Source organism: Anser anser (genome assembly GCF_964211835.1).
Source record: "Anser anser genome assembly, chromosome: Z".
Lineage (NCBI taxonomy): Eukaryota > Metazoa > Chordata > Aves > Anseriformes > Anatidae > Anser > Anser anser.
Window position 1 is genome coordinate 52956206 of NC_139723.1, and position 27473 is coordinate 52983678.

The window sequence follows — 27473 nt, forward strand, 5'->3', positions numbered from 1 at the left end:
TTTAGCATCAATGGCTGGATGAATCTGTATTACTTCTGTGTAATAAAATATCTGGGACTTCCTCCTTAAAGGCAGTTCTGCTCCCAAATCTCCTGTAAAACCAACCTACAACAGTTTTTTTCTACACAAGGCAAAGCTGCTGATTTGTGTATTGGCCTTTCTCTGGCTGGGAATCAAACACAAAAATATTTTGAAGCGCAAAGTTCTTTATACATTGGTGTTGTGAAACTGGTCTGAGGTACCTAAATTTGCTTCAATAGTTTCTTTGCTACCAGTTCTTATCCTTCTGCGTCTACATCCATGAATAGAACTACTGTATACCAATGCTTTATTATACATAGATGAATGTTTACATTTACTTAGGTTTCTTTTGGGACTATATGAATTGTTTTTAGGTCCAATTGCTTGCCATGAGTATTTATTACACATATGATGTAAAAATATTTAGCTTAGAATGAATCTTCTGAATTACCACTTTTTAGGTGACCAACAATCTCTTTCAGAATAGAGCTAGAGTACATTATCCTCCTCTTAAAGGTGTAGCACAATTCAATTTTGTATTTTATAAAGAGCTGGTAATATTTAATTTAAAGATTAATTTAAATTAAAGTTATCTGGTTAATAACCAGTTAAAAATTAACCAGTTAAAATTAACTGGTTAATTTAAATAGTTATCTGAAAAGTACGACTACTAGAATAAAGAATCCCACGTTATTTCAGTTGCTCTTTTTCATCCTGTATCCTGTATTTATTGAAGGTTTCACATACTGTTTCACTTTTTGTCTTCATGGGAATATTCAGGCATGGCCAGAACAGCACACTCAAATCCTGTTCTGATGTGTTTCAGTAGCTCAAAAAGAACACTTTATTTTGCACTTTCAAACTTAGCTTAGTAAAAAACAGTATGACTTTGTGACATATCTTCCACAGCAATTAAATATCAGACGAGGGTATTTCAAAGCTATAGCCATCACATAATTTTTTTCATAGAGATATTGCAGTTTTTTCATTATTTATCCATCTCAAGTGACACTTTCAAACTATTATACTAATTCCTGTTACAGTTTCCAAGAATTTAACAACTGCCTATAAATTAAGTCATACTTATCACTAGGTAGTCATTTCACTATTTGCATGGAGTTTCAGAAGACATTCAGTGAAAGGACTTTCTTGTTAAATAACTTACATTTCAATTCATTATCTAATTTTGCAATTCAATAAAGTGCAGAGTTTGGAGAAGATTCACAGAATTTTGCATCCCAAGTGTTTCATTACCCAAAGGTCTATCGCCAGAGCGTACAACACATTCTTTATAAAATGCAAGTCACTTACTATACAGGGACTTCATTTGTCTGTTTGTTTGATCAGCCCTGTAAGTATTAATACTATTTGGAATGTTGGATCCACTTGATAGAAGAAAAAAAAAAACACTGATAATTAAGTATGCCAGAAAAAAAAATCTGATAACTTAGTTCACAGTCAAGCAACTTAGGTTCATTATTCCAATCTTCTCTGCACTTGTTTTCTGTAGCGAAAGCATACCTCGCCCAAGAAACACTCATATGGAGATAACAGCAATTTAAAAATTCCAATACTTCCCATATTCCCACTCACAAGGTAAATTAGGAATAGCAGATTTCATCCTGTCACATGCTTTTAAGTACCACTTGTTTTCTGAAAAATTTGGAATAAAGATAACCTATGTAGATGTGTAACCACAAACAAGCTTTTTATCTTCCCCTCATATAAGGGAAAAGTGAGACACTCTGAAACACTGGATATAAAATTAGGATTAATTACTGATTCCAACCACCTGCTATGAGCTGGATGTATGAAAAACAAAAATAAAACAATGTGTTCTGTGAGTATTCAAGACCTCTGATAGCTAAGTGCTTAATCCGTACCATAATGTCTAACTTAGAATCCTCATTTCTCTGCAATTTTTTTAAAGGAACCATCAAAGAGCAATAGATTTAGACTTGGAAAAGAACTCCTTACGTCTAACATTCACAGAGAATAAGGCCTTTAAGTGAAATGTACTCATTGTAGACTAACTATAAAATACACATATATCAGTTAGATACACCAATCATCTCTCTCTACTGGTTTTTCAGTTTCATCCACTATTTTTAATAAGAAGTGTCCATAAATTTACTTTTAACTCCTTACCTCATTCAAGATTGCAGGATTGCCCTTAATATAGTTTTGCATACAGCGGTGAAATTAAAACAAGTTAGCTGATTCCCAGCTATATAAAAGAGGAAATTTTAAAATGAAGTCTATATAATAGACTTAGAAAGTTATCCAACAGGGACTGAGTAACTAATCAGGAAAAAGAAAAGAAAAAAACTTCACAGGGAAATAGACTGTGGATCATTGATGCTGTTTGTGTACCTACAGAGTAACCACATATAATCTGAGCTGTCAGGTGAACACAAAGTACATTTATAATACTGCACCACCAGTAAGCTAGCCAGAGCACACCTTGCTGTGTGTTAGTTCCTATACCACAAGCACTCTGTACAAACATGAGTTATGTTTTTTTAGACTCCTATTTCTCTTCATCTTTTTAGAAAGGAAGAAGAAATGGGTTGTCTTACAAATGTTTCTATAGTACTCCAGAGGTCAAAAAAGAATAGGAGTTGGGGCGGAAGGCAGCTAACACAGAGTAAGTCACTGATTTAGAAGAACAGTATTTAAAAGACGGTGATTCCTACGATGGTTTCTTCAAAAATATGTCACCTGTGGAACCTTTTGCATAGCCATAAAAGTGATCATCACTGTGGGGAAACAGTTGCAACTCCACTCTCTGCTAGAGACATAGAGCTGTGTTAACTAAAGTTCATGGGAATTTCAGGTGTTACACTTTACTACAATTTTATAAAACCATGATAAAAAAGACAATTTAAATCTTTATCACACTGAAACATGTGCATGCAATAGGGAAATAGTATGAAGTATGTGCAGATTAGGATATACGTCTCTTGAATATTTGATTTCGTGACCCTGTTCCTGCAATTAACGTACTGCATCTAGAACAGAATATCTACAATAAATTAGAAAGGACTACTACAGAAAAGCATGCACACTATGCAACATATGCGGTGTCTGACTTCCTTGCACTTTACATGACTGGCTTTCCTCTCTCAGATTCACACAGGAGAGCACAATGAAAGAAGTAAGCACTCACTTTGGTTTTCATTCTTCCATTGAAAAACTAAATGTTCTGCCTTTAGCAATAATGTAACACAAAAAATATAGTTATTCTGCAGAGCTACAGGGACTAAGGGGTAGTTTATGTATAAGATGACACAACAAACTTTGAAAAAAAATAAGACATTACACAAAATCCGTTTTCAGAGTTGCGAATATGTACATCTTTTAGTTCATTTCTCTTTGTTGCCCATTGTTCCCTCTTTACCAAATTAGTATTTTTAATCATACAAATGTTTAAGCCTACATGAAGAAAACAGCTTCTATATTTGAATAATTCTAATAGTGGTTTATTTTAAATAAGGAATGCTCAAAAATCACTACTACTACTAAAACTGTAAGTGTGATACTAACCAGAAGAAGCATAAAAATGCTGTGTTTGTTTTCCTACTTTGCATTACCTAAATCAAGAAGAAGAAAAAAAAAATAGTAGAATAAACTGGTATTATTTTTCAAAGATAATATTTGAATTTTCAACAGTCATATTCCTGCCAGTTATTTAACATTATAACTGCAAAATTAAAAGTTCACATCACCTCTGAAATACGATATTCAAGAGCATATATGGAAATTATTTCTCTTTCAACTGTTGACTGCAATAGTTTTGTTCTCCACACATTCTAAGCAGCCCAGCTTCTCATTCTATCTCAGATGCAAAAAAAAAAAAGGGAAAGAAGAAACAGGATTGTTTTAGACTCTAACCTGAAATGCTACAACCTCTGGCCCGCCCTTCAGCCCTTCCACTGCAAAGGTCCCTAGGTGCAGTTTGGGTAGCTGCAGGGTGAAGTCATTCCTGGTTGCCGCAGTCTGTGACAGCAAGGTCTGATCTCTGACCTAAAGGGAAAAAAACAGCATCAATGGTAATTCCCCTTCAGACACATTAACTGGGATGAACTGGGTCCCCTTGAGCCCACTGAGTGGACTTGCATTGATCGCTGGACCTGAAATCCATGAATAAATTTAGGACTAATTGATTTTTCGTTGCAAATAAATCTCTAATTCAGAGTGCTGGGAGAGAATGTTAAGAAGAAAAAGCATCTTCCCCTAGTCTGAAATTAGAAGGAAAGACACTAAGGGCTCACAAGCCCACCTGATATATACATTTTACAGACCTATCCCCTGTAAAAACCTTGTAAGAAAAGAAACAGCAATTGTACTTCTGACTCAAAAAAAAAAAACAAAAAACCACCAGCTACGAAATTTAAAAGTTCATGCAATCATACAAATAATAAACTCTTATGTGAGTTCTGCCTACTGTGTGGAGATCATATCATTCCTTCACAATTAGGTTCATTTAATATTAATTCATTTAGAGCCCTGATTACATCGAAAAATCCTCAAACAAAACAAACAAACAAAAAACAACCTGTAGCACTGCAATTAACAGAAGGAGAAAAAAAAAATCTACTACTACTAGTTTTCATATTGTGGACTATATAAAAAATACTGCACTAACTGCTTTTAATCCACTTTTATACAGTTCCTAACTGTGACATTTCAGGGGTGGGAAATACTACAATTTGTACAAAATTCAAACAGTTTGATATTTATTTATTTAGTTTTGCAGGCAGTCTGAAACGAAAGGATAAAACAAAAACCCCAAATACTATCAACGTGATTTCTACATATGGCCACAAACATAACCAAAAGCAGTTGATGTCACAGTGCCACCTACTGACTACGAGAGAAACTGTTTTCAGTTTGGAGACCAGAGTGACAAAAATACGTAGGTAAAAACTGAGCAATGTAAAGCGATTAACGCTCTTCTCTTTACAAACAACCAGACTTAATAGTCTTGCACAAGAGACTTTTTTTTTATTTATTTATTTAATATGCACATTTTTCCATATACTACAAAATGTAATTAGGCTATCAGCATGGATGTGAAATAGATCCTATCTAAGACATAACTTCCATGAACACATCACTCATATATATCATCACACCATATACTGCCACAAACATTTTTCATTGTATTTAATATAAAAATTATCATGTCCACCTTCAAAAGATCCCAGTAGTCAGGTATGATTCTAATACAGAAAGACATGCATGCATACAAATATACATTACTATAAATGAAAAGATGAAATATATTCATGTGGCATAGATTGTATCTGGTGAGTAATAATAGCTAGTACTGCAAAAAATAATTGACTCTTTCACAACAATAGACATTCTGATATTAAAACATATACTAAACATAAACTAAATACGTATATATCAGTATATAAATCATTTACTAAATAGTATTTAAGATAAATTTCAGTTTTTCAGAGCCTCCCTTGCTTGAAAGAACTCACCATTAATTAACTCTCATTCATTTTAAATTCCACATTACTTTTTTGTAGTAACTTACAAAATTAAATTTTTGTAAAATGTTGATGAGTGAACATATTTCAAATAGTATTGCAGGCTTTGAAATCTGCTCTGAATGAAAGAAGCATGCATGTGTAAATCTACTGATACAAAAAAGAAAAGATTTTATTTTATTCGTTTCTCTGTTCTATGGGAATAGGGAGCCCTACATTTCCCAAGTTGACCTAAAGAATTCCTGTCAATACCTGTGGCTGCCAAACATATGCACTATGATGCAATTTTTATAACAGGAAAGGTCCTCTACACATTTTTTGCACACATAGTGCACCAGGTTCAGGATATACAGTCCTGTGGAACAAACATACTCTCTAGAGTGTTCTGTCAGCATGTGTAATTCCGGTCAGATGTTAACCTTGCTGAATATAACAAAATGCATTACTTTAAATACATATATATATATATATTTATATAAACTCACACATACATACACTTGATTTACATCTATCTATCTATCTATATATATAACACCACATTTCAGTTTCTTTGCTGCCAGTATGCACATAGATAAAAGAAAACATTAATGTGGATTAAGGTACTAAGAATTTATCAACATCAAACCACCAGTGTTTTGCCTTCTACCCTTCTGAACCGTAGTCAATAGATCTAAATATTTTACTGCACCCTGGCCAATTCATTGTTTGATGTTTAAAAACTCACCCAGAATCAAAGAAAATTTATTAAATTTGAGCCCCCAAATGAGATACTATTAGCTTTGAAAGTCAAGTTTAACTGCGATATTGATAATTCTCTTTTTTCTGTGACAATATTCACAAGGGAAATCCCTATGTCAAAGTACAAAAGCAGATTGCTAATACTAGGGGGAAAAAAAACAATGTATAAGCAATGGAGGTATAATACACACACAATACAGACAGTGGATGTCCTTTTAACCCTATTAGTTTCAAACTCTCCATTTTAGTATTGGGGCCTGACACTCAATGAACAATAAAATACAAAAGACATTTTTTTAAATGGCTGAATTGAGGTAAGCATATGTAATTAATACCACAGCATCAGAGAAGTACATATTAGTTCATTAAAGAGCATGATTTTTGAAAAGGAGCTCCACAATTAAAAAAGAATTAAAAAAAAACAAAACTTTTTTGTGTTTGTAAATAGGTAGTAAAGAGTAAATCTCAGTATGAATACACATGCTGAGAAACAGAAAATGAAGCTAGACCTTTTCCTTTGAAAGCTAGAGCTTTCTTTTGAAAAATACTCACAAAGGTTCAGGAAAAATAACAAGAACAAAAGACTGAATACAGGCTGTGCAAAAATCATTACATGGCTTCGCTAAAAGTGGAAACGGTCTTCCACTTGGCTACCTTATTCAAGGAATGTAAAGTTGTAAAGGCCGTGCCCACATGGATAGTCCATATATACAGGTTATCTTAGTTAATAACTATTTTCATCACTTCTATGCTATTTACTTTTTGAAAGCTAAAAATATAAATTCAGGAGTTGGGAGATTGTGATTGATTTGTTATTCGCTAAGAAAATAAATATAGTATTTACATACATTATAGAACTATCAGGCAAAGGTAAAACTGTTAGGGTAAGGTAATTTTTATATAAAAGACTAACCAAACAAACAAAAAAACATTTTCTTTGCCAGTTGTCAGGAAGAAAAACTATTCCATACAGTAGTTAGGCTTTATGAAGCAAGTTTCAGAGCTCTTTTGCACTTAACGACACTTTTTTTTTCTTGTCATGAAATCTAAAGCAAGAACATTTTATCTGAAAGTGCTCTTAGGCTTGAGACTTATAATCTAAAAAAACTAATCAGGCCTATTGCAAGGATGAAGAATTTCTAAAACCAGTTCCACTTCCCTATACTCAAAAATGAATATAGAGGAAACATGTATAAATCTATCTACATGCAATGCTTGCAAAGGTTTTGGCTATTCTTAGTTTTGTTAAATACATTTTTGGCTGGGACAATGAGAAGTTACAAAAGTTATTTTATATGGAGTATAGTAAGTACTATGACAGTGGGCTGCTAGGTATGACCATTAGATTTTTCAGTTTAGGCGTATATGAATACTGGGTGAAAATGGGAAAAATCACAAATGGATTCAAACAAGTCTACAGTGCTCAAAACATTTTAAAACAAAGGAGCAAAGTGACTTATGACAGTGTTTAACTTTTTAATTAATTAAGAAAGCAACACAGAATACAGCACTATAGGCACTCAATTTAAAATCAATAAAGTACTGATGAATTCAGATCAAAGCTGAAACTGAATAATAAACTGAAGTTACATTATTGACTGAATCAAAGGTGTAGAATTTGATGAACTAATTCTACATGTCCAACAATGATGTTAAAAATCCTCTGCTGATCAGAGGTAGAAATAATTTCTTCTGCAGACTACTTCTGTGCTCACTTCTTTGTTTTGCCTGTGTACACTTTGAGCTAGTATGTCTAGTTATGCCAACAGAGACACAGTACAAAATGCTAGCAAGCTGTGAAAGGTGTCAAGATGAGCTTACCCCTCCCTAATGCATTGCCCTCTTATGGTCTGACTGGTACAACAAACCAGCGATTTTAATCTCTCATTTTAGACCTAATTCACCGTTTTCTCATGTTGAACAGAAAATACCTGGATATAAATTTCGCAAGGTAAGCAATACAGCAGAACCTTTTATAAGTTCAAAGTTCACCAATTATAAATAAAAAATAGTTCTCAGAAAGTGAAGACCTTTGGACTTACTGCGCTTCCATTTCCTATTATTATGCTAATAGCATATTATCTGCAATTTAAACACTACAAAAAACTACAGTGATATGGTGATAGTGAATGACAAACAACAATTCAGACTTCTTGACTTTGAGATGACCATGTTGCTAAGACAACAGAAGCTACAAATATGTATGCAAATCATTCTAAAAGAGTGCCAACAAAATGGCTTCTACCACGGCTATGTACTACACATGTGACATATAATTAACAAAAATGTTTTTAGAATATATATTTTTTAAAGCAAGGAGACAGTTAGAAAACAAACCACATCTAAGTCTTAGCCACAGTCTTTCAAATACATGGCTGGTTTAGCTGCATAATGTCCATACCTCCTGGGCAGCATGTATAATGCAGGTCATACTGCAGAAAACAAGGACGTGCAAGTTGCTGCTGCAAATATGATCTTTCATGGTAAAATATATATAAAATATATAAAAATATGTTTTAATACTGTATATATGGATACACATCCATGAAACATCCTTATCCATGAGCATGTTTCAGGAATTAAGGATCACTCCAGAAGCCAAGACACTGCCTGTAACAACACTGTGCTGCTTAAACTCAAGGCACTTTAAATCAAATATATCAAAATCAAGGACTTGATGTAAAAAACAAACAAACAAAATATATATATATACACATATATATAAATATATATTTTTTAATAAGGCCAACCCATAGCAAATCACAACATGCCTCTGTGAGACAAAACAGTGTCACGTACAAGGGAAAGGGCTACATGGTACTACTTAAATGTCCAACAGAGTTAGGTTTGAGTACTTATTAAAGATCAACAGATTGTTGTATAGTTTTTCATCAAAAGAAGAAATACATCCCCAGTTCCAAGTGTCCAGCCATTGATAGTGGAAGATTTGGACAGCATCTGTACATATCCTGCTACAGGTAGCCATACATTAATCTAATTAGATAGACCACTTAATTAAAATCTACTACAAATTTCTGTATTAGCATACAGATTTACTTGGTCCCCTTTTTGATTACTGCCATGCAAACCTGTATTTAATTATAATTCAAGTCCTTTCATAGGTGGTGTTTAAAAGAACACTAATTACCACAAAACCACCACGTGTGTAAGGACATGCACCTTAAAACTAATGTTTTGGATATGCTAGTTTTGTTGTTGTTGTTGTTTTGCCCTCTGAAATTCCAGTCAAGATTCTGGAAATTAATTTTCAGCATAGAAAAATCCCATCCAAAGCTTACCTAGAAGTTTAATTCAAGCTTTCTCATATTACTACACACAGACACTACATGCTCTGTTGAGCAAGATGTTAATTTGATCCAGAGTTGTTTTTTGCAAACATTGACCACTGCACCTAAGCTTCGCTATAGTTGCAGGATGTGCACTATAATACATCCCCTATGAATAGATTTGCAATGACCTTGGGCTGAAAATGAACCTACGTTTGGAGAAAATAACAGTTAATGTATTCAGTAATTCAACAATTCTCCAAACAAGGATTTTCCCTTACTAAAGGCAAACTACACAAAAGTATTCAGCCTATTCAGCCTTCAAAAAAGAAAAAAGGGGGGAAAAAAAGGGAAAAAAAATGAAGACAAATATGCCTTGAAATTAGTTATTTAGATATGTTGAAAGTGAAAACAGTTAAGCACATAGATATGACATTCGACAATGTCTTATCTTTAGTTTGTCAAGGATTTTAAATCCCTCTTGAGCTGGAGTACCATTTTTAGCTTGGCTAGGTCAGAATGACACTGAACAATATGAGTGATGACACACTAGACAGCTATATGGACAGAGTTGTCATCAGCAAGCCAGCTGTGCTAACACCTGTATGTCCTGCACAACTGATCTTTAGGAACAAGGATCAAGTAAGTCAGATTACTAGGGAGGGGGAACAAAAGTAATTCATAAAACATTTATACGAAAAGGTGTTAATTTGAGATGGAGAAGAAAAATTCATCTTTTTATTGTTTTTTTGTGGTTTTTTTTTTTTTTTTTTTGCTTGTCATGGGAAAATAATAGCTAGTTTCCTACTATAAACTTTCTAGAGCAATCTTCAGAGTTTTAATATTCTAGTTGGGTTTTCTTTGTGATTTTATTGCATGAATACATACCACTGGTTCAATAGGCTTGTGATACAACATGCCTTTTTGACAACTGACATCCACAGTGATAAACAGACCCTGAACACACAAAAACATACAAGCATGCTTCACTCTGCTAATGTATCTAAACACATTAGAAGAACCAGCTCAGGGAATAAAATTAGGCTAGGGGAAAAAAAATCAAATTTAGATCTCAAAAAAAGTTTTTAAATCTTTATAGAGATACCTAAATAATAATGGTAGACACTTAAAGACCCCAGTTAACTCAGAAAAAATGGGGCTAAAGGCATCTAAATGGTATCTAGAAGTACTGGGCAACATCTATTCAGCCTGATTGTGGAAGCCAGCTTTAGGCCCATAACTGTTTCATTTTTTTCAAGGCCTAATCAATTTGTGGTCTTCTTGCTGAAACTAACAATTAATGCTATTTATGAGTGTTATCACTGATGTACACATGTATATATGGACTTAAAACTTCTATAAATGAATTTCTTAGAGGCTGTAAAACAACCATCATAAGGAGATGTATTTTATTGCTATGAACCACATCAAAAATGGCAACCTAATGCTACCATGTCACTAATTCTCAAGTGTTTCAACATTTCACCTCACCTCCAACTGTCTCTTATCCTTTATTTTTTAATACATCATACTTTTGGATAAAGAAAGATGATTTTGTCTTTGTATTTTACAAGGATAACAGAATGGACTGTATAGCATTCTTTTTTTTTTTGTTTTTCAAACTGATTGCACTGTGGGGCCCAAATCTCATGCACAGCCATTTTATAGACATCTCAAAGAAGACAACAGGGGTGAGAGGAAAGCAGCAGTGAGGCAACACAACACAGTGACTGCGTGGAAGCACTTCTGCCAACTGGCATATGAATTTCAATCAGCAGAAACAAAGTGCATTACAGAAGAGAATGAAAAGGAATTTACTAACCAGGTCCCAAAAGGAAAAGAACACACCGGATAGGTGCTTTGATCCCTGAACGGTGCCAAAATGTCAGAGCAAGTGGGCTGCAAGCAGGTATTGGGAAAAGTATTTTGGAGTTTTTTGTTTGTTTGTTTTGTTTTGTTGTTTTTTTCTTTTACCAACTCATTATCACAGTTCATCAACCTCACATAGGATAGCGGTAACAGTCTAAGCTTGAGAAGACATGGTATTTTATTAACCTGCTAAAATGGCCAAATCCTAAGCATCTGGTGTTTTGGGCAGACTGAAAACTTTGCCTGCCCATAAAGCTCGTCAAGACCTTAACAGTTAAGAGTACAAGGGGAAACACAAACAATTCCCTGGCTCTGTACAGGCTGACTCACTGGGATGACTTCCCATGACAGTGTTTTGCACAGACAGAAATTTAGAGAAGAAGGATTTAGGGAGCCTGAAGAAAAGGGAATTACAGCCCTGTATGAAGAAAGAGTAGCTGTCAAGGTGTTAGCAGCAGTGGGGAGGGCTGCAGGGGGATACCTCTGTGGAAGAGTTTGTGGGTGTCCAGTTCTGGACACTGCCACATCCAGCCTACTCCAATGGCCCTACCGCCAAGCATGGCTGAGTCCAGCAGCCAAGACGGTGGCACCTTTGCTGAGATGTATTCAGGAAAGAGCAAAGAGCACCACACAGGCATAGGGAGAGTAAAGAAAACAAGAACAAAACAGCAGTGCAACCACCACGGTCACTGAAGGATGGGGAGGAAGTGCTCCAGGCACCAAGGCAGATTCCCCAGCAGCCTATGGAGAACGCCACGGTGAAGCAGGCTCCATCCACCTGTAGTCCTTGGCGGAACACACTGGAGCAGATGTCCATGCTGCAGCCACTGCAGGACACACCAGAGCAGGCAGATATTTGATGACAGATCCGCTGCCCATGAAGAGCCCGTGATGAACCATGCCTTTCCTGAAGGACTGCAGTCCATGGAGAGGAAACACACACTGAAGCTAGGGAAAAGTGTGAGGAGCAAGAAGCAGCACAGAACTGTTACGGACTAACCACAGCTCCCAGCTCCACCGCCCCTGTGCCTCAGGGCAGGGGTTGAGCAGCTGAGAGTGAAATGAACTTGAACCTGACAATTCAAGGGAAAGGTAGTGAGCATGGCGTGCCTTTAATTTTTTGTCTCCATTTTTTTTCCACTACCCAAATCTATTTTAATTAATAGATTAATTTTCCCCAAGACAACCCTTTTGCCTGTGATGGTAAGTAGTAAGCAATCTCTCTGCCTTTATCTTGACCCGCAAGCTTTCTCACCCCAGGGGGAGAGAAAGCCTGCATGGCTGGGTGGGTGTCTGGCTGCTAGCCAAGAGTAAGCCACCACAGACACTCAAACTGAGAAGCAATACAAAGGGAAGGCTGAAGATTTTAGCAGAGATAGCATTAAATGATTTCTTCCACTGATTGGACTACCATGACTAACAAGTCATTAACTACGTATGTTAAAGAATCTAATTGTATAAAATTAACAAATCTAATGTCCTTTACTGTGTTTTAAGCAAAGATGATATTCATAGGAAGAAGTAGAGAAGAAGCTAATAATGAAATAATCAAAAAGCATAATGTGTACATTTATTTAAAAAAAAATCACTTCTCACCATTGTTTTTTGAGAAGAAAGCTGCCAGAAATCATTTATTTTTCATGCATAAAAAGGACTGGAGATGGGTATTAAAACAAAACACTTTTTTTTCTTTTGATGACAACTCGGAGAAAATCTGTGTTTGAACTTCAAGCAGATGAATTTTCTTCTAAGAACACTTCCAGTAAAAATTCACTGCTTGCCATTTTCCTTTCTTATAATTTTTTTTAAGGGAATTTGTCAAGTTACAGGCACGAGTTCTCTCAGTAGCCAGTGTTTAAATCTGTGTTCTATTTTGCTCAGCTTTTCAGCTTAAAGCAATTTAAGAGATTCTAGTGAAAAAAAGACATGTTTTCCAAACCAAAATTTTCAAAAAATCAGCTAGTACCTTTTGGTCATCTTTAGTATTATGAGAATAAAACTGAACCAGAACAAAATCCTCTTAAGGTCCCTTGTTTGCCCCAGTGTTTTTTTTTTATTTATTGTTTTTGTTTTGTTTTGTAAATTTGGAAAGACATAAAAAAAAAAAAACTTCTCTGATTTTAATGGTATCGCGAGAATTCTAGTGCAAATAAACCAGCTCCATGTGTCAGATGAAGATAGCTACCATGTCAACACTGGGATTAAGGCAAAAATTAAGCTTCTAAAGCATATCTTACAGGTTAAAAAGGATATGGAACTAGTTGCTAAAATTATTCTCTCTGATAGCAAATGCTCAGATTCTTCAATGTCTCTGCTTCACAAATATCATGATGATTTTAAAAAAAAAAATCAGTCTTTTCAGATGGCAGCTCTGGAACAGTCTTAGAAGAATCATTATAAGCATTAGAGCCTTTAGCAGGCACAAGCAAACCCAAGAATTTGTTGACAAAGCCAAATGTATGATACCAGATTTTCCATCCAGTCACAGGGGGGCAGTAAATATTGTAAATGATCCCTCATCTAGAGCTGTATTAAAACCATGCACAGAGACCCTTAAGACCCACTCCTGCTTTGTTTAGTTTAAGTTACACACAAGTTTATTCAAAGGCAGATGACCTGGCACCTACACTGCTGCCTTCTGGAATTCTTGTAGTGGCTATATACAGTATAGGAAAGAATGAGGTTGCCTTAATGGATGTCGGTGTACACCCTCTAGACTAAGTAAGATTTCTGTGGATGTCCGTAAAATCCCTCTGAGCTCTACAGGCAAAAATTTAGTATTATGCATTGATAACACAGATCCTGCAGGTGATGCAGTGCAATTTTGTGGATATTTGCTCATGAATACATCAATGTAGAAATACCACAATGTTCAGTGTCGAACTCCCATAAATATATTTGCAGCTAATAGAAATACTTTTTCAGCTCCAGATGATTCAGAACTTTATCCCTTTTCTTTTGATACCTTTTTGGAAAACAATTCAATTCACAGAATTTCCATGGGGAAAAAAGAAAGGCTTGTTGTTCCTCTACTAGTATTTCATCTACTTGATCAAGTTCTCATAGAGCAACAATGTAAACTTGATAGTCTACACATAAGCCATGCTCATTAATGGTAGATAATTAGATACTATTATGATGTCAGGTCTACATTTCAGATATTTCCCAAACAAAGATCAATATTTTCCCTTTGTTCTTCAAGAAGAAATAATATGTCAAATTATAAATGATTTACAATCAATTCTTTTATTTCCTGCTGCAAAGATCATCCTGACATTTCTAATTCTTATGTTTTCTTCATTCTTTAGGTTGACAAACCAGAAAGGATAAATTACTCCGCTATTCAGTAATTAGCTATTTGGGCCTAACTGCATGCAGTTCTAACAAGCATCAAGAAATAAAAAAGCATATGTGGTAACTAAAATTCTCAAAGAAAAATGACAGTTTCTTTATCCATTCACTGCATCACGAAAAACATTACTAAGTATGCAAACTTCCTATAACGTTGCCCCAAACATTTCAATGCTCTGCTTTCAAAATCCAGAATAATAAATAATATCCAGAATAATAAATTCTCAAGGCCAACAACACTACATGTACATGTCAGTGTAAAAACACAGCACTTTCTGCATTACATAGATTTCCCAAACTTAAAAGAGTATGGGGACAAAAAGGAAAAAATTACCTTTCAGCATGGTTTGCTGCAGCTAAAACACAAAAGCAGTTTAGGTATTGTCACTTTTTGTGAACATTAATGGAAAGAAAAGCTAGAAAAGGGTATCTGAAAATTAAATTAACGGCAGTTTTGGTGGACATAGAAACTAAAATAAGGAATAGATTCCCGTGTTGCTGGGAATTCAAGATGTGATAAGGGAAATGAACACTCCAAGGTAATAAAACTCTTTTTTTTTGCTCTGTGTTGATCTGGACTGAAAACAGCTCTGTCTTCCAAATAATTACATATTCAGCTTTGTTGAACCTTCAAAGAATACTATACCAGAGTAAAATAATACAGGTCCAAGAGAAAAATTTAGATTATAATTCAATTTTAAAAGGTGTTAGAAGAAATTATTACTAACGTTTTTCGTTAATACGCACCATCTTTTCCTTATTTTATTATGTATCAAAGATTAAGGTAGCATGCACAGCACCGAATGTCTTATGAGCACCATGTATGTGGCCACATTTGATGAACTCCACCTGACTCAGTAGAGATAAATCAGCAGCAATTCTGAATTATTTGAAGGATCAATATTCTTCACTTAGTTAAACAGAAATAGTGCTCAGTGATGGAGAGAAGGAAAGTGAATTACATAATGATAATAACTACATAATAAGTTATATATTAAAAATAAGTCCATATACTACGTAATTCTAATTTATCTTGCTAAAACTGAATACTTTTTCAAGCTAAGAAAAGTTGAAGGTGAAAACTTACATGCCATTGAAAGGAAGTTGTTTTTCAACTTCTACCCTCCTTCTTCCCTGAGAACAAGCAGTTTTAAAAGCTTTATGTGACTGTATATGAAACACAGACAGAACACTTCAAATTCTTACCTTATTAAGAGTGGCTTCCACAGATTTCATCTGACTAACGATCAATTCTTTGTGTCTATTGTAAGAACAAAAAACAAAGTAATTAATAAAACTGAAGCTCTAGTGATGTACAAATTACTACTATGTTTGTCTTTCTCCTTTTTTATTTCTAGTGCAAACATTACAAAAATAGTTCATGGACAATATGCAGCATATTTACATATGGAAGATGCATCTATTGTGAGCAAACTTTTAAACTAATATTTAAGGGCATTTCAATATATATGTATATATCAAGGTGTATTTATACCAATGAACAATCACTGTATTCCTGGAGAGGAAATCTGCAATCCTGGATAAGAAAAGGCACGCTGAATGGACTCCAGGCTCTAGTGGGTTGAGATTACATTCTTATACTGGAGAATACTGACAGACTATGTTTTTCATGAAGTCTTCTTTGTACACAAAGAAAACTGTCTTCTATAAACCTGAACATTCCCTTATGTGTTCCAGTGGACTTTTCAAACAGAAGTCCAGTCAAGGATCCTATTTTTATGAAACAGAAGTTCAGAGAATGCAATACTACTCATGCCTTTTTGTAGACCAGGGCTTCATTAAGACAGACAGCTTTGAATAGTTATGCTGCCATAAATAACCTTGGTCTCATCTTCCATTTACAGAAATGTAATTACAGTTGCACAACACTAAGGAGAGTGGGCCACAGTGACCATCAAAACACAACAGGAAATCAAATGGAATTTATGCCAAGCAAGCTGATACCTGAGTATTCTAGGGCAGACAGTTACCTTGCCAGCTATGTGAACTCTTTGTTCTAGCTTTCACAGATCCTAAAGCTGAATTACAAAACATGGTGGTGTTCTGCCTAGAAGGACTGCTGCTTCCTCATTTTCTTGATTCATACTATACAAACAGCCAAAAAGGAAAGGTGGATAGAAAAATATGATTGGCTATCACACTCTTATTAAAGCTGTCATGTAGATTTTTGTCTTTTCAGGATCTTCAGGTTCTTCTTTCAATTGGATTGCCAGGGACACGCTTTTCCTACTCCATTTGCCTCACTTATGTAGCAACTGCTTTTTGTCTATGTAAAATCAGTTCTAGCGAGCCAGTCCAAAAGCATTAATTTTTAAGTTAGTTAATGATATGGAAGTCAGATTGTTCCTTGAATATTCTCAGGTGTTTATCATAAAAGACCTTTAGATGGAATTTTGGACCTAGGTTAACAGGTGATCCACAGGTAACAAAAAGCCCTGTGACTGTGGTTGACTTATTATCTTGCTTTTTGGGAATAGTTAAATAACATCTTTAAATAAAATTCTGATATTTGTTTACAGCATCTAGAAAAAAAGTTTTCAAAATGAATCTATTTTTTTTCTTTTTCAACTGCTATATACAGCAATAAAACAGTTTTAAAATTGATCAAAAAAAAATTACTGAATTTAATATGTTATGAATGCTCCTTAGTAAAATACATAAAATAGGTTGAGGCCAGGTGAAAAGGGGCAACCTTTTACGAACAAATCCTTCTTCGGGTCACATCTACTTTAATACACTCATACTAAATAACATTTGTAATTTTCATTACATTGTTAAACATTTCACTGAAAACTATTATAATCGTTTTTACTTGTGCATAAAACACTTAAAGCTTCTAAGCTGTTGTTTTTCAGAAGTCAAACGTATCTCACGTATAATGAAAATTTTGAATGTTTAAATGTTATCTTCTTATATGTCTTTATGATTCTAAGAGGTTGTGGTGATTTTACTCGAGTGAGTGGCCAAGCTCCACCACAACCGCTCTCTCACTCCCCCTCCTCAAAGAGGAACGGGAAGAAAATACGGTGAAAAGGGCTCAACGGTTGAGATAAGGACGAGGATATCGCACAGTAATTATCGTGATGAGCAAAACAGACTCAGCATAGGGAGATAGTAAGATTTATTGCCTATTACTAACAAGCTAGAGAAGAGAGAAACAAAGGTAAGAAACCAGAAGCGCCTTCCCCCCCATCCACCCTCTTCCACCTCCTCCCCCCAAGTGGTGCAAGGGAACGGGGGAACGGGGTTTATGGTCAGTCTATAGCACTTCTTCTCCACCGCTCCTTCTCGGTCACTCTTGTCCCCTGTGCTGTGGGGTCCCTCCCACGGGATGCAGTCCTTGGTGAACTGATCCGGCGTGGGCTTCCCACAGGCAGCAGCTCTTCAAGAACTGCTCCAGATAGGGGTCCGTACCACGGGGTCCATCCCTCAGGAGCGAACTGCTCCAACCTGGGTCCCCCATGGGCAGCAGCTCCTGCCAGACCCCCTGCTCCTGCGTGGTCTCCTCTCCACGGGCGGCAGCTCCGGCCTGGAATCTGCTCCAGCAGGGGTCTTCCACAGGCTGCAGCCTCTGTCAGTGCAGGTCCACCTGCTCCACCGTGGTCTCCTCCACGGGCTGCAGCTTGGAACCCTGCTCCACCGTGGTACTCCATGGGCTGCAGGGGGACAGCCTGCTTCACCATGGTCCTCACCACAGGCCGCAGGGGACTTCTGCTCCAGCGCCTGGAGCACCTCTCCCCCTCCTTCTTCACTGACCTTGGCGCCTGCAGATCTGTTTCTCACTCCTCTCACTCTCCCAGCTGCTGTGTGGTGCAGTGTGTTTTTTTTTTTCCCTGTCTTAAATCTGCTCTCACAGAGGCACAAAACAACATCACTTATTGGCTCAGCTCTGGTCAGCAGCGGGGCCCTTACCTAACATGGGGCAGCTTCTAGATCATTCTCACAAAAGCCACCATTACAGCCCCCTGCTACCAAAACCTTCCCACGTAAACCCACTACAGAGGTTAGAAATAATCTTGTAAAAGTCAATGGAATACCAAAACTCTGAAATCAGGTGAAAGATCTACCCTGTTCCACTGGTAATAACACCAAGTTCAAAATGGGTTTCAACTACTTTGGCAGCTAAGACCTGTAACCTAGTTGATGTATTTGTATGTTTTATAAGTACATTGTAACACTCTATAAAAAAGATGAGCTGGAAATAGAGAAAACAAGCAGTCATTTCCTAAATAAACAGTGTGCTAGGGCTCTACCAAAGAGATGTCAAATCAGTAACATAATTGCCAAACAAAAATGCCTGTGCTATTTCAGGACCCAGAATTTGGAGTACTTTTATGGGCTAACTACAGAAAACATACATCTAGTATGTTGAACTAACAGTTTTCTTTTTAGAAGACTATCATTGAATTTCAAAGAGAGACAGATGTACTTTTGTTTTCTAGCATTACATTAGCTAGGGCTAAAACCCTGTGCATGAAAGTAAGAATTGATCTTTTGTCTGTTTTAAGTGATCTCCCCAAGGTCCCAGCGCTCACTTCGCTGCCATGCAGAGGGCACTCTCTGCATCATGGATGCTCTCTTTCAGTCGACGCTTGTCCTGCTCCAGCTGGGTAAGAAGTCTATTGAGCTGACGCAGAGATTGATCTTTTCTTCTCAGCTCCATCTTTGCCTCGAAGAGTCTCTGCAAGCAGACAGAAAGCAGAGTTACTTGTCAGCCCAAATAATTAACTTCAATTTATGCCATAGGCTATTAAACAAAGCGGAAAACAGACTGACTGTGAAGTAGATTTGGACCATTACATACTACCATTTTAGAAATTCTCCAGCAGAAACATTACTAACTCACAACACCCCAATTTTTAATACATTGCCTGTGTACAATTATGTTTTATACAATAAAGTGATGTGTTGATCGAACAGGTACATACACTATGCTACAGGTACCATATTTACAAATAACAGATCTAAACACAGTAGAAAGAATCCAGAGTACAGCATTGAAGGGAACAAAATATTCTCAAGCCTTAATTTAAAAGAAGCATTAAGAAAAAACATTCACAATGAAAGGAAATGAACAAAGTTGTATTTACTTAAACATTATGCACGATTCAGACAATTCAAGATAATAAAAAAAACCACTAATGTTCTCTGTTAGTGCACAGAGTACAACATATATATGCTTATGCTGCTATACTTATTAAATCACTACTTTACAGTGCTTTCGCTGTGCTAACAGGAGTTTTCCAATATGAAAAATATTTTTATTTTTTATTTTTCTCTCTGGCTTAGAATTAACACAATGTGCTTTAAATCAATTCAGATTAATCCAACAGATGACAAATAGCACACCAAACTAATTAATACAGAACCTGGCTAGTTACTACTTCTTTCAGCTGAGATAAATCAATAGTTTTTGAGACTGCAGTATTAATAATGTGATTTCATTCTTTGCTAAATGTTACATTTCACTTACAGTATTTATTATTTGGGGGGGAAAAATACAATAGGCGTCTCTAAACATTCTTTTAAAAATGCAAATTTCCTGATAGATTCTAAAGCAATATAAAGAGATAAAGAAGGCTGCAAAGTTGCCTTTGCACCCTGTGTTCTTGCACCCTGTATTCAAAATTTAGGAATCTCTTTCTGCTTATGTTTTAAGAATATTCTGCATAATTTTACTCAGTAGATACAAAAGGCTGATAAAAATTTGCAGGGCACTGAAAACTTGACTAATCTGAAAAAGCTCCAAACCTATCTAAGAGTCAAAAGCACTTCAAAAAAACGTAAGACAATATTTCTATAAAATAAAGAGGTACAGCACCAAGCAATATAATCCTGTGAAACAAACTGAAATCTGTGGATTGCCTATTCAAAAAAGAAACAAAAACAAACATTTCTCAAGATAATAAAAGCAATAGTTATTTTAACAGCATACTGTAAGGTACAGCACTACGACCAGAACTCTCTGTTTGGCAATTTACAAAATCCAGGTTGAAATTAATCACTACTGTAAAAATCAACTGTAAATCTACTGTAAATCAAGAATTTAGACTAAATATGCTATTTTTACCTGGGAAAAAAAAAAGATAAATAAAATTAAAACACAGACCTCTTCCTTCCACAGTTAACATACACACACCCAAAACCAGAAACATTGCTTTCAGAAATTACTCTGATGCCACAAGCGACTATCAAAATCTTGTCTGTACAGCTTAACTTGTGGATGATAGGAATTTCAGAAAAATTATGTCCACATTACTAGAAATGTATTGGCAGGGATAAAAGGAGCTGTCTATCGTTTAAGAACAAAGAACATTGCCTTCTATTTATTGTGCTTACTGTTCATTTATATTAGGCTAAGTCAGTACTGAGGAAACACAGCTATGAAAGCAGAGTGATGTTCCTCCCATTCATATTCTCATCTTCTGACAAAGAAAATTTATTGAGCACCTGTGGTGCAACGCTCTGGATACCCCAACTTTCCCAATCTGCTTGAAAAAAGTGTTTTACAGATGCAGTCACAGGACTGAGCTCCGGCCTACGCATAAGAGAATCCTCCTAATACTTTGATGTAAGCAGCTGGAGTCTAGCTCCAAAATACCAGTGGTCTAAGTGACCAGAGAAAGACAGGTTAATATGAACACCCTGGTAAGAAGGGATGCATATTTATTTAACTCTTATTAGATAGCTATGCTCCTACAAGGACTAAAGAGTAGGCTGTTCCAGTATACAGCTTTCGTCATTGACCAGAGATAGTGAAGAGACTCACTAAGCATCAAAAGCTTATTGGAGCTGCTAATTGATAATGCTCATCAATTGCCAGCACAGGCCAATTAATGAAGCCATAACAGGGATGAAAGCATGAAGCCCAACTCTTGGAGAAGCATGGTCAGCAATCCATAGTAGCTAACAACAAAGTAATAAAGAAATGATTAAATCAAAAATCTTAATGTTTTATCATTTTGACAACTTTCACCATTCTCTGGAGAAATCTCCAAAGGATTCAGACTTTTCCTATCAATCACATTGCAATACCTACACAAATTGTAAACAAAACAGCTCCCTAAAAACAATTTCAGCATTCATTTGAAGATCCTTGCTACTTTGGGTTAAAGTCAAGCCTTGAAAATTGCTCAAATACAGTATGGAATGTTCTACAGTAATGGCTGCTAAGCCTCTTTTTTTTTTTTTTCTTTCTGCAGATTGATCTAATTAAAACCCTTGATAAACTTTATGGACTCTAATATTTCCAGCTGAGTGACTGAAACCAAGAGGGTGTGCCTCAAGGCAGCAAGGCAACAATGATAAGCAGCAGGTTAGCCACTAATTTCTCAGCCAGGGTAGATTGTGAAAGTGTGATGTTCTGATATCCAAGAAAGTGTTCAGGAGAGAATAGGATAAATCAAGTTTAATAACTCTGCTCCTAATTGTTCCCTCAATGCTCCACTCTAATTACTTGGAGAACTCTCCTGACTGTCACCTGATATTAAGTTGTTGGAGGCTGAGTGTGGAGCAGTGAGATAATCAATAAACATTTAGTGGGGAGAAGAATGAAGATCCCGTTAAGCAGTGGGAACCGGCAGCACCCAAAGCCCTTCTGCTCATGAGAAAACCTATGGGAGAGCCATAGTGATTGCAAAGCAATAATCCAAAGCACTGTTTTTAGGCCTTGAGGCCTTTAGGCAACAGTACATTTGAGAAAAAAAGGTTAACACGGTCACCCTAATTACAGCCCATTTTCACATACTTCATATATAAGCGAAGACAAGCCAATTAGGTAGAAAGGAAGATAAGGGAAGTTTTATTTGTATACTAATTAAACCCCTGATGAAATTAAAGGAAAAACATACAGCTCTGTAATTGTGTCTGAGAAAGGTCACTTCAGGTTCAGTTATCAGAAAAGCACAGCCTTGAGATATTTCACTTAATCCACAATATAGCTCTTATTTTGCTCCCCAGGTCTTAGTATTTACAAAAATAAGAAAATTTCAAAACCTGATAGTGCATTTATCTTGAAATGTTTCCTGTGGACAATTACAATTGTTAGAAAGTTAAGGCTGACTATGATAACAAGGATGGAGGTTTTAAAAACCTACTATGTCTGCACATAGTTTTGCGAAGATGCTGAGCTTTCACTTTCAAGCATAAGTGATTCTGAAACAACTTAGAAGCCAAACTCCAATTTATCGACATTTCATAAAATGACAGTTATTCATATAACTCGGATGTTTAGGCATTCAGGTACTCCTTCAGACTTCACTGCACTTCCTCTACAGTCCACCAAAATCTCATAGTTCGATTAAGTTTTCATCAGCATCCATAAAGGGAGTTCCCTCTAGAGATATTTTAGATTTGGGCTTCTTTTTCTCCATAAACAAAGTGATAAAACACTTGTTGGTGAGAACAGCATGTAACTGATAGCACTGAAGAAAAATCTAATTGGGTGTACATAGGGTGAGTTGAAAATTCTAAAAATAATTTTAACAATCTGTTTTTTCTTCAAAACCAGTTCCAAAAAGAAACGAAAGCTCAACATGTCTATTCTTTACCACTCTATTCAAAAGAAGAAAGATAATCATTCTAGATGAATGATGACAGACATACAGTTTAAATTCACGCAAAGCATGTGGCACACATTTATACTGAGAGCATGTTTTCCAAGATCAGCAAAGCCAGATCAAACTGCTTACTAAATTTGATCTATACTACACAGAAACAACAACACAGCACTACAAGATACTGAAGTATGTGTGTTATAAACAGATCTGTGAAATTAAAGATTTTATCTTCAGGATGAAATTTGGTATGTGCATTTTCCATCTAGATATAAAATACTATTTTTTAAAAGAACTGTACATTGAATACATGTAAAGTTGTTTTAGGTAAATACCAAATAACCATCCACAGAAAAAGAATACAAAGCTAGGCCAGAATCCGTTCATCCATCAGCTAAAATATACTTCTCCATTGCCTCATTTTTCATAAAGCATAGGTCATACAAAGCATACATGCCGACTGTCTTTTTTTAGCTCTCTCTTCTATATCAAATCATTCAATCTGCCCAAATGCAGAAGTTAAAACTTGAGTTTTCAGTTGGTGAGTGAGAAATAATAGGCTTATAAAAGCATGTGAAAAAAAAATGCAAACACACCCTCACTGGTTAGGAAGACAGAAGAGTATTTAAAAATGGAAGAGAAGAACTCTGAACAGTTAAATACTTGCCTTCTCATTGTTTGCTTTTGCACTTGGTGTATAAAACATTTAACAAAATGCATCATGACTATGTATGAATCATGACTCTTCTGGAGTCCAAAATGCTTATTTAAATGGCTGATCAGGAAATGAAACTAAGAGGGAGTAAAAGAATCCTACTGCCAAGGAAGAGAAATAACAGCTACTGTGCATACCCTTCTATCACAATGTACAGAAACTACAGATCTGATTGGAAAACTGACTGCTTTACCAAGTTCTACATAGGTACACTTGTTCTGTGGTGTTTTTTGTTTGTTTGTTTTTCTTTTTTATCTAGGATTTTGTGTGTGTGTGTGCTCTTGTGTTTTTTTGTTGTTGTTGTTGTTGTTGTTTTGTCTTGTGTGTTGTTTCTTTTAAAGATTATCAGTGACAATCAACAGAGAACTGACAATGTCTGGGCTGCACGAGCAGACAGTGAGGCAGGTCAAAAACTGAATGGCTGGGCTCAGCGAGTGGTGATCACTGGAATGAACTGGAGGCCAGGAATTAACAGTGTACCCCAGCAATCATTCTCAAGTCTGGTCACATTTAACTTCTTCAATAATGATCTGGATGATAGGGCAGAGTGCACCTTCAGCGAGTGTGTAGATGACAAAAGACTGGGAGGAGTAGCTGATATGCCAGAGGTTCATACTGTCATCCAGAGGGACCTCAACATGCTGGAGAAATGGACTGACAGAAACACGAAGTTGAACGTGGAGAAGTGCAAATTTCTGGTGAGGAACAACCCCAGCCACTAGCGTATGCTGGGGGGCCCCCCAGCTGGAAAGCAGCTTGGCTGAAAAGGACCTAGGGGTCCTGGTGGACACCAAGCTGAACATGCATCAGAACCATGCCCTTGTGACACAGAAGGCTGCACCACATGCGGCATCACATTGAAGGAGGTGATCCTTCCCCTCTTCTCAGCACTGATGAGGCCACATCTGGAGCTCTGAACTCCCTGGTGCAACAGAGATGCAGCTACTGGACAGAGTCCAGTAAAGGGCCACAATGACGAAGAAAGGACTGGAGTTTCCCTCCTATGTGGAAATACTGAGAGAGTTGGGACTGTTCAGCTTGGAGAAGAGAAGCTTTTAATGCTACCAAGTGGTAAGAGCAGAAGTAGTAGTATCTTGCAAAAATTTCCCAAGAGCTCACGGTAAATAGCTGCTCAGGATAACAGGCAGAAAAAACGTTGGAAGCCTACAAAAGTTTCTAGCCAAGAGAAGGTCCAATTATTAGTGAGCAGCATCAGATCAATATGCTGGCCTTTAAGAGAAAGTTTAAACTAGTCTAATTTGGTTATGTTCAGTTATCAATTCAGAAGTTATCAGCATTCAGCTGATCAGTTATCAGTTATCAGCATTCAGAAGGCATGCATTACTGACTTAAACAAAATCTTTTTAAGTGGCCTTCTTCCAATGATTTATTTTGCTTTTTATATTCAAGTAAAACTGACATTCACTATTGTTACTAGTATAACACACTGCTCTTCATGAATATCTTCTTTTCTTTATTAGTATATCTTACTGTTCTTTATCAGATAAGAAGACATCTTTAGAAATAACTGTATATGTTTTTTCACCCTAAACGCAAACATTATTATGTAGTTATTACTTTAGGAAAATAACATCAGTTTCAAGAACAAAAATGAGAACTATATTTATACGTTTATATTTCAATGGCCACAAGCATTGCAAGTTCCATTATTCCCTTGGTTTCTACCCATACAAGAGCACCATGGGGAAATTTTGGTCGCAAATAGACAGTCTGTTAAGATGCCTAGTGGGGCTCCCTGATAAAGTGGACGTTCACTCTGCTTTTGATCATTCTTGTAAATTCAATGCTGTCAGCAATTGCAATCTTCAGGATAGCCTATGGGTGCCCCTCAAAAGACAGTCTACAGATAACCTAGAGAAATCTTGGATCTTTTGAAGGTCCAAACACAAACCATACAAATGTAGCAACAGTTAATTGTAAATACACATATTTAATGTCAACTGTATTCTCAGTGTGCATATCTGCAATGGAAATTAAAGTACGCTAATTCAAGCTACACAGTTGAATTTCCACAGTTTGTTTTAAATTCTTTGTTATCAAGAACAAATCAAAACAAAATATTTTGGATGAAAAATATTAGGGAAAGAAGTTCTGTGGCAAAGAAAAAAAAAATCATAGCTGAGACTTCTCATCAATACATGAAAGAGAACAACTAAGGCATACATTTAGAAATATAACAACAAACAAGATGGATTTAGACTTCTCAACTGGAAACCAAACTCTGCAATATCAACATACTGTATCTGGATTCACAGTGTGTTTCAGAGTGTCTGCAGTAGTATCTTAAAACAGTTTGAAATGAACTCCATGTGGCTGTTGTGCTCTTGCAAAACAGAACTAACCTGAGGCTGACCACCCATGACATCCTTTCAATAACAAATGTTTTCACATGGCCTTTAAACTCCTCTAGAAAAATAAACATGAGTGTATTCAAAAAGACATTTGAATGAGATGTATCTGCTTTGCAGAAGAAGCAGCGATTTATTTTTATTTTTTTTAACCTCTTTGCTGCTGGACCTTCAGTCTTAAAACAGCAATCTTTTCACAATCTGGCATTCTGAGAAATGACATGCATGACGACTCTTCTCTGAAGTATGTGGTGTAGCACAGAAGCAATTAAACATACCTTACAGATCACAGTTTATCTAACAAAGTACTAAATGGCTTGTCTTTGAAAGTGCCTCATGTAATGAGATAACAGAAGGTAAGGGGGCTACTAAGCAAAACATTTAACACTAATCAGCAAAATAATTTTAACAGATAACCAACAAAGCAGTGGTGAATTAAGAAATACTTTCAGACACGTTTTCACATTTCTGATACAGTATTGGGTACGATTGTCTGTGATTGCTCTGTGTAAGAAAATCCCATAATATTAGAACACAAATTATACAACTATACAACATAACTAAAGCTTTACCAAATCATTATCATAAAGTAGTCATCTAAAGAAAACTAGATGTAAAATGATTGTGCACGTGGCTCAAAAAACACTTGTAATATACAGTTACTCTACAAGATCTAGAACCTAAATAGTAAAAAATATTTCAATGTAAAAAATAAAATCAGGAGAGTCACTCAACTGATAAGAAAATATATATATTTTCATCTTGCAAGAGAATTTTCTTAGACAAATTATCAGAAATTGTAGGCACATTCTGAAAGTGAATGTCCTTACCTATATACATCTAGACAGTCCATTTGTTATCTGAAGCACCGCTCAGACATCCAAGCAAGTATCTTGCTTGTACTTTGCATCTCACTAGTACTAGCAAGCAAAAACATCAGTGTTAAGATGTGTTTGTAGTCCCAAAGCCTAAGTAAAACATGTTAGCTAGGTACATCACTGCATTTGAGCAGAAATATAAGTTGAAAAAACATCTCAAATGAT

The 27473-nt window shown here is 36.0% G+C and overlaps 1 protein-coding gene across 6 annotated transcripts in view; it reads right to left on the reverse strand.

The window, feature by feature from the left end:
- Positions 1-27473, reverse strand: part of CCDC171 (coiled-coil domain containing 171) — a 171289-nt gene that overhangs the window by 45972 nt on the left and 97844 nt on the right. For 3 of the 6 annotated variants that reach the window (XM_083816340.1, XM_083816341.1, XM_083816339.1), the window contains exons 21-23: positions 19327-19472; positions 15977-16031; positions 3916-4047 (exon numbers count right to left, since the gene is read on the reverse strand). In XM_083816340.1, the coding sequence (XP_083672466.1) occupies positions 3916-4047; positions 15977-16031; positions 19327-19472 (333 nt within the window). Of the gene's footprint in view, positions 1-3567; positions 3615-3915; positions 4048-15976; positions 16032-19326; positions 19473-27473 lie in introns of all 6 variants that reach the window. The other 3 variants (XM_083816336.1, XM_083816337.1, XM_083816338.1) reach the window with 2 other exon arrangements.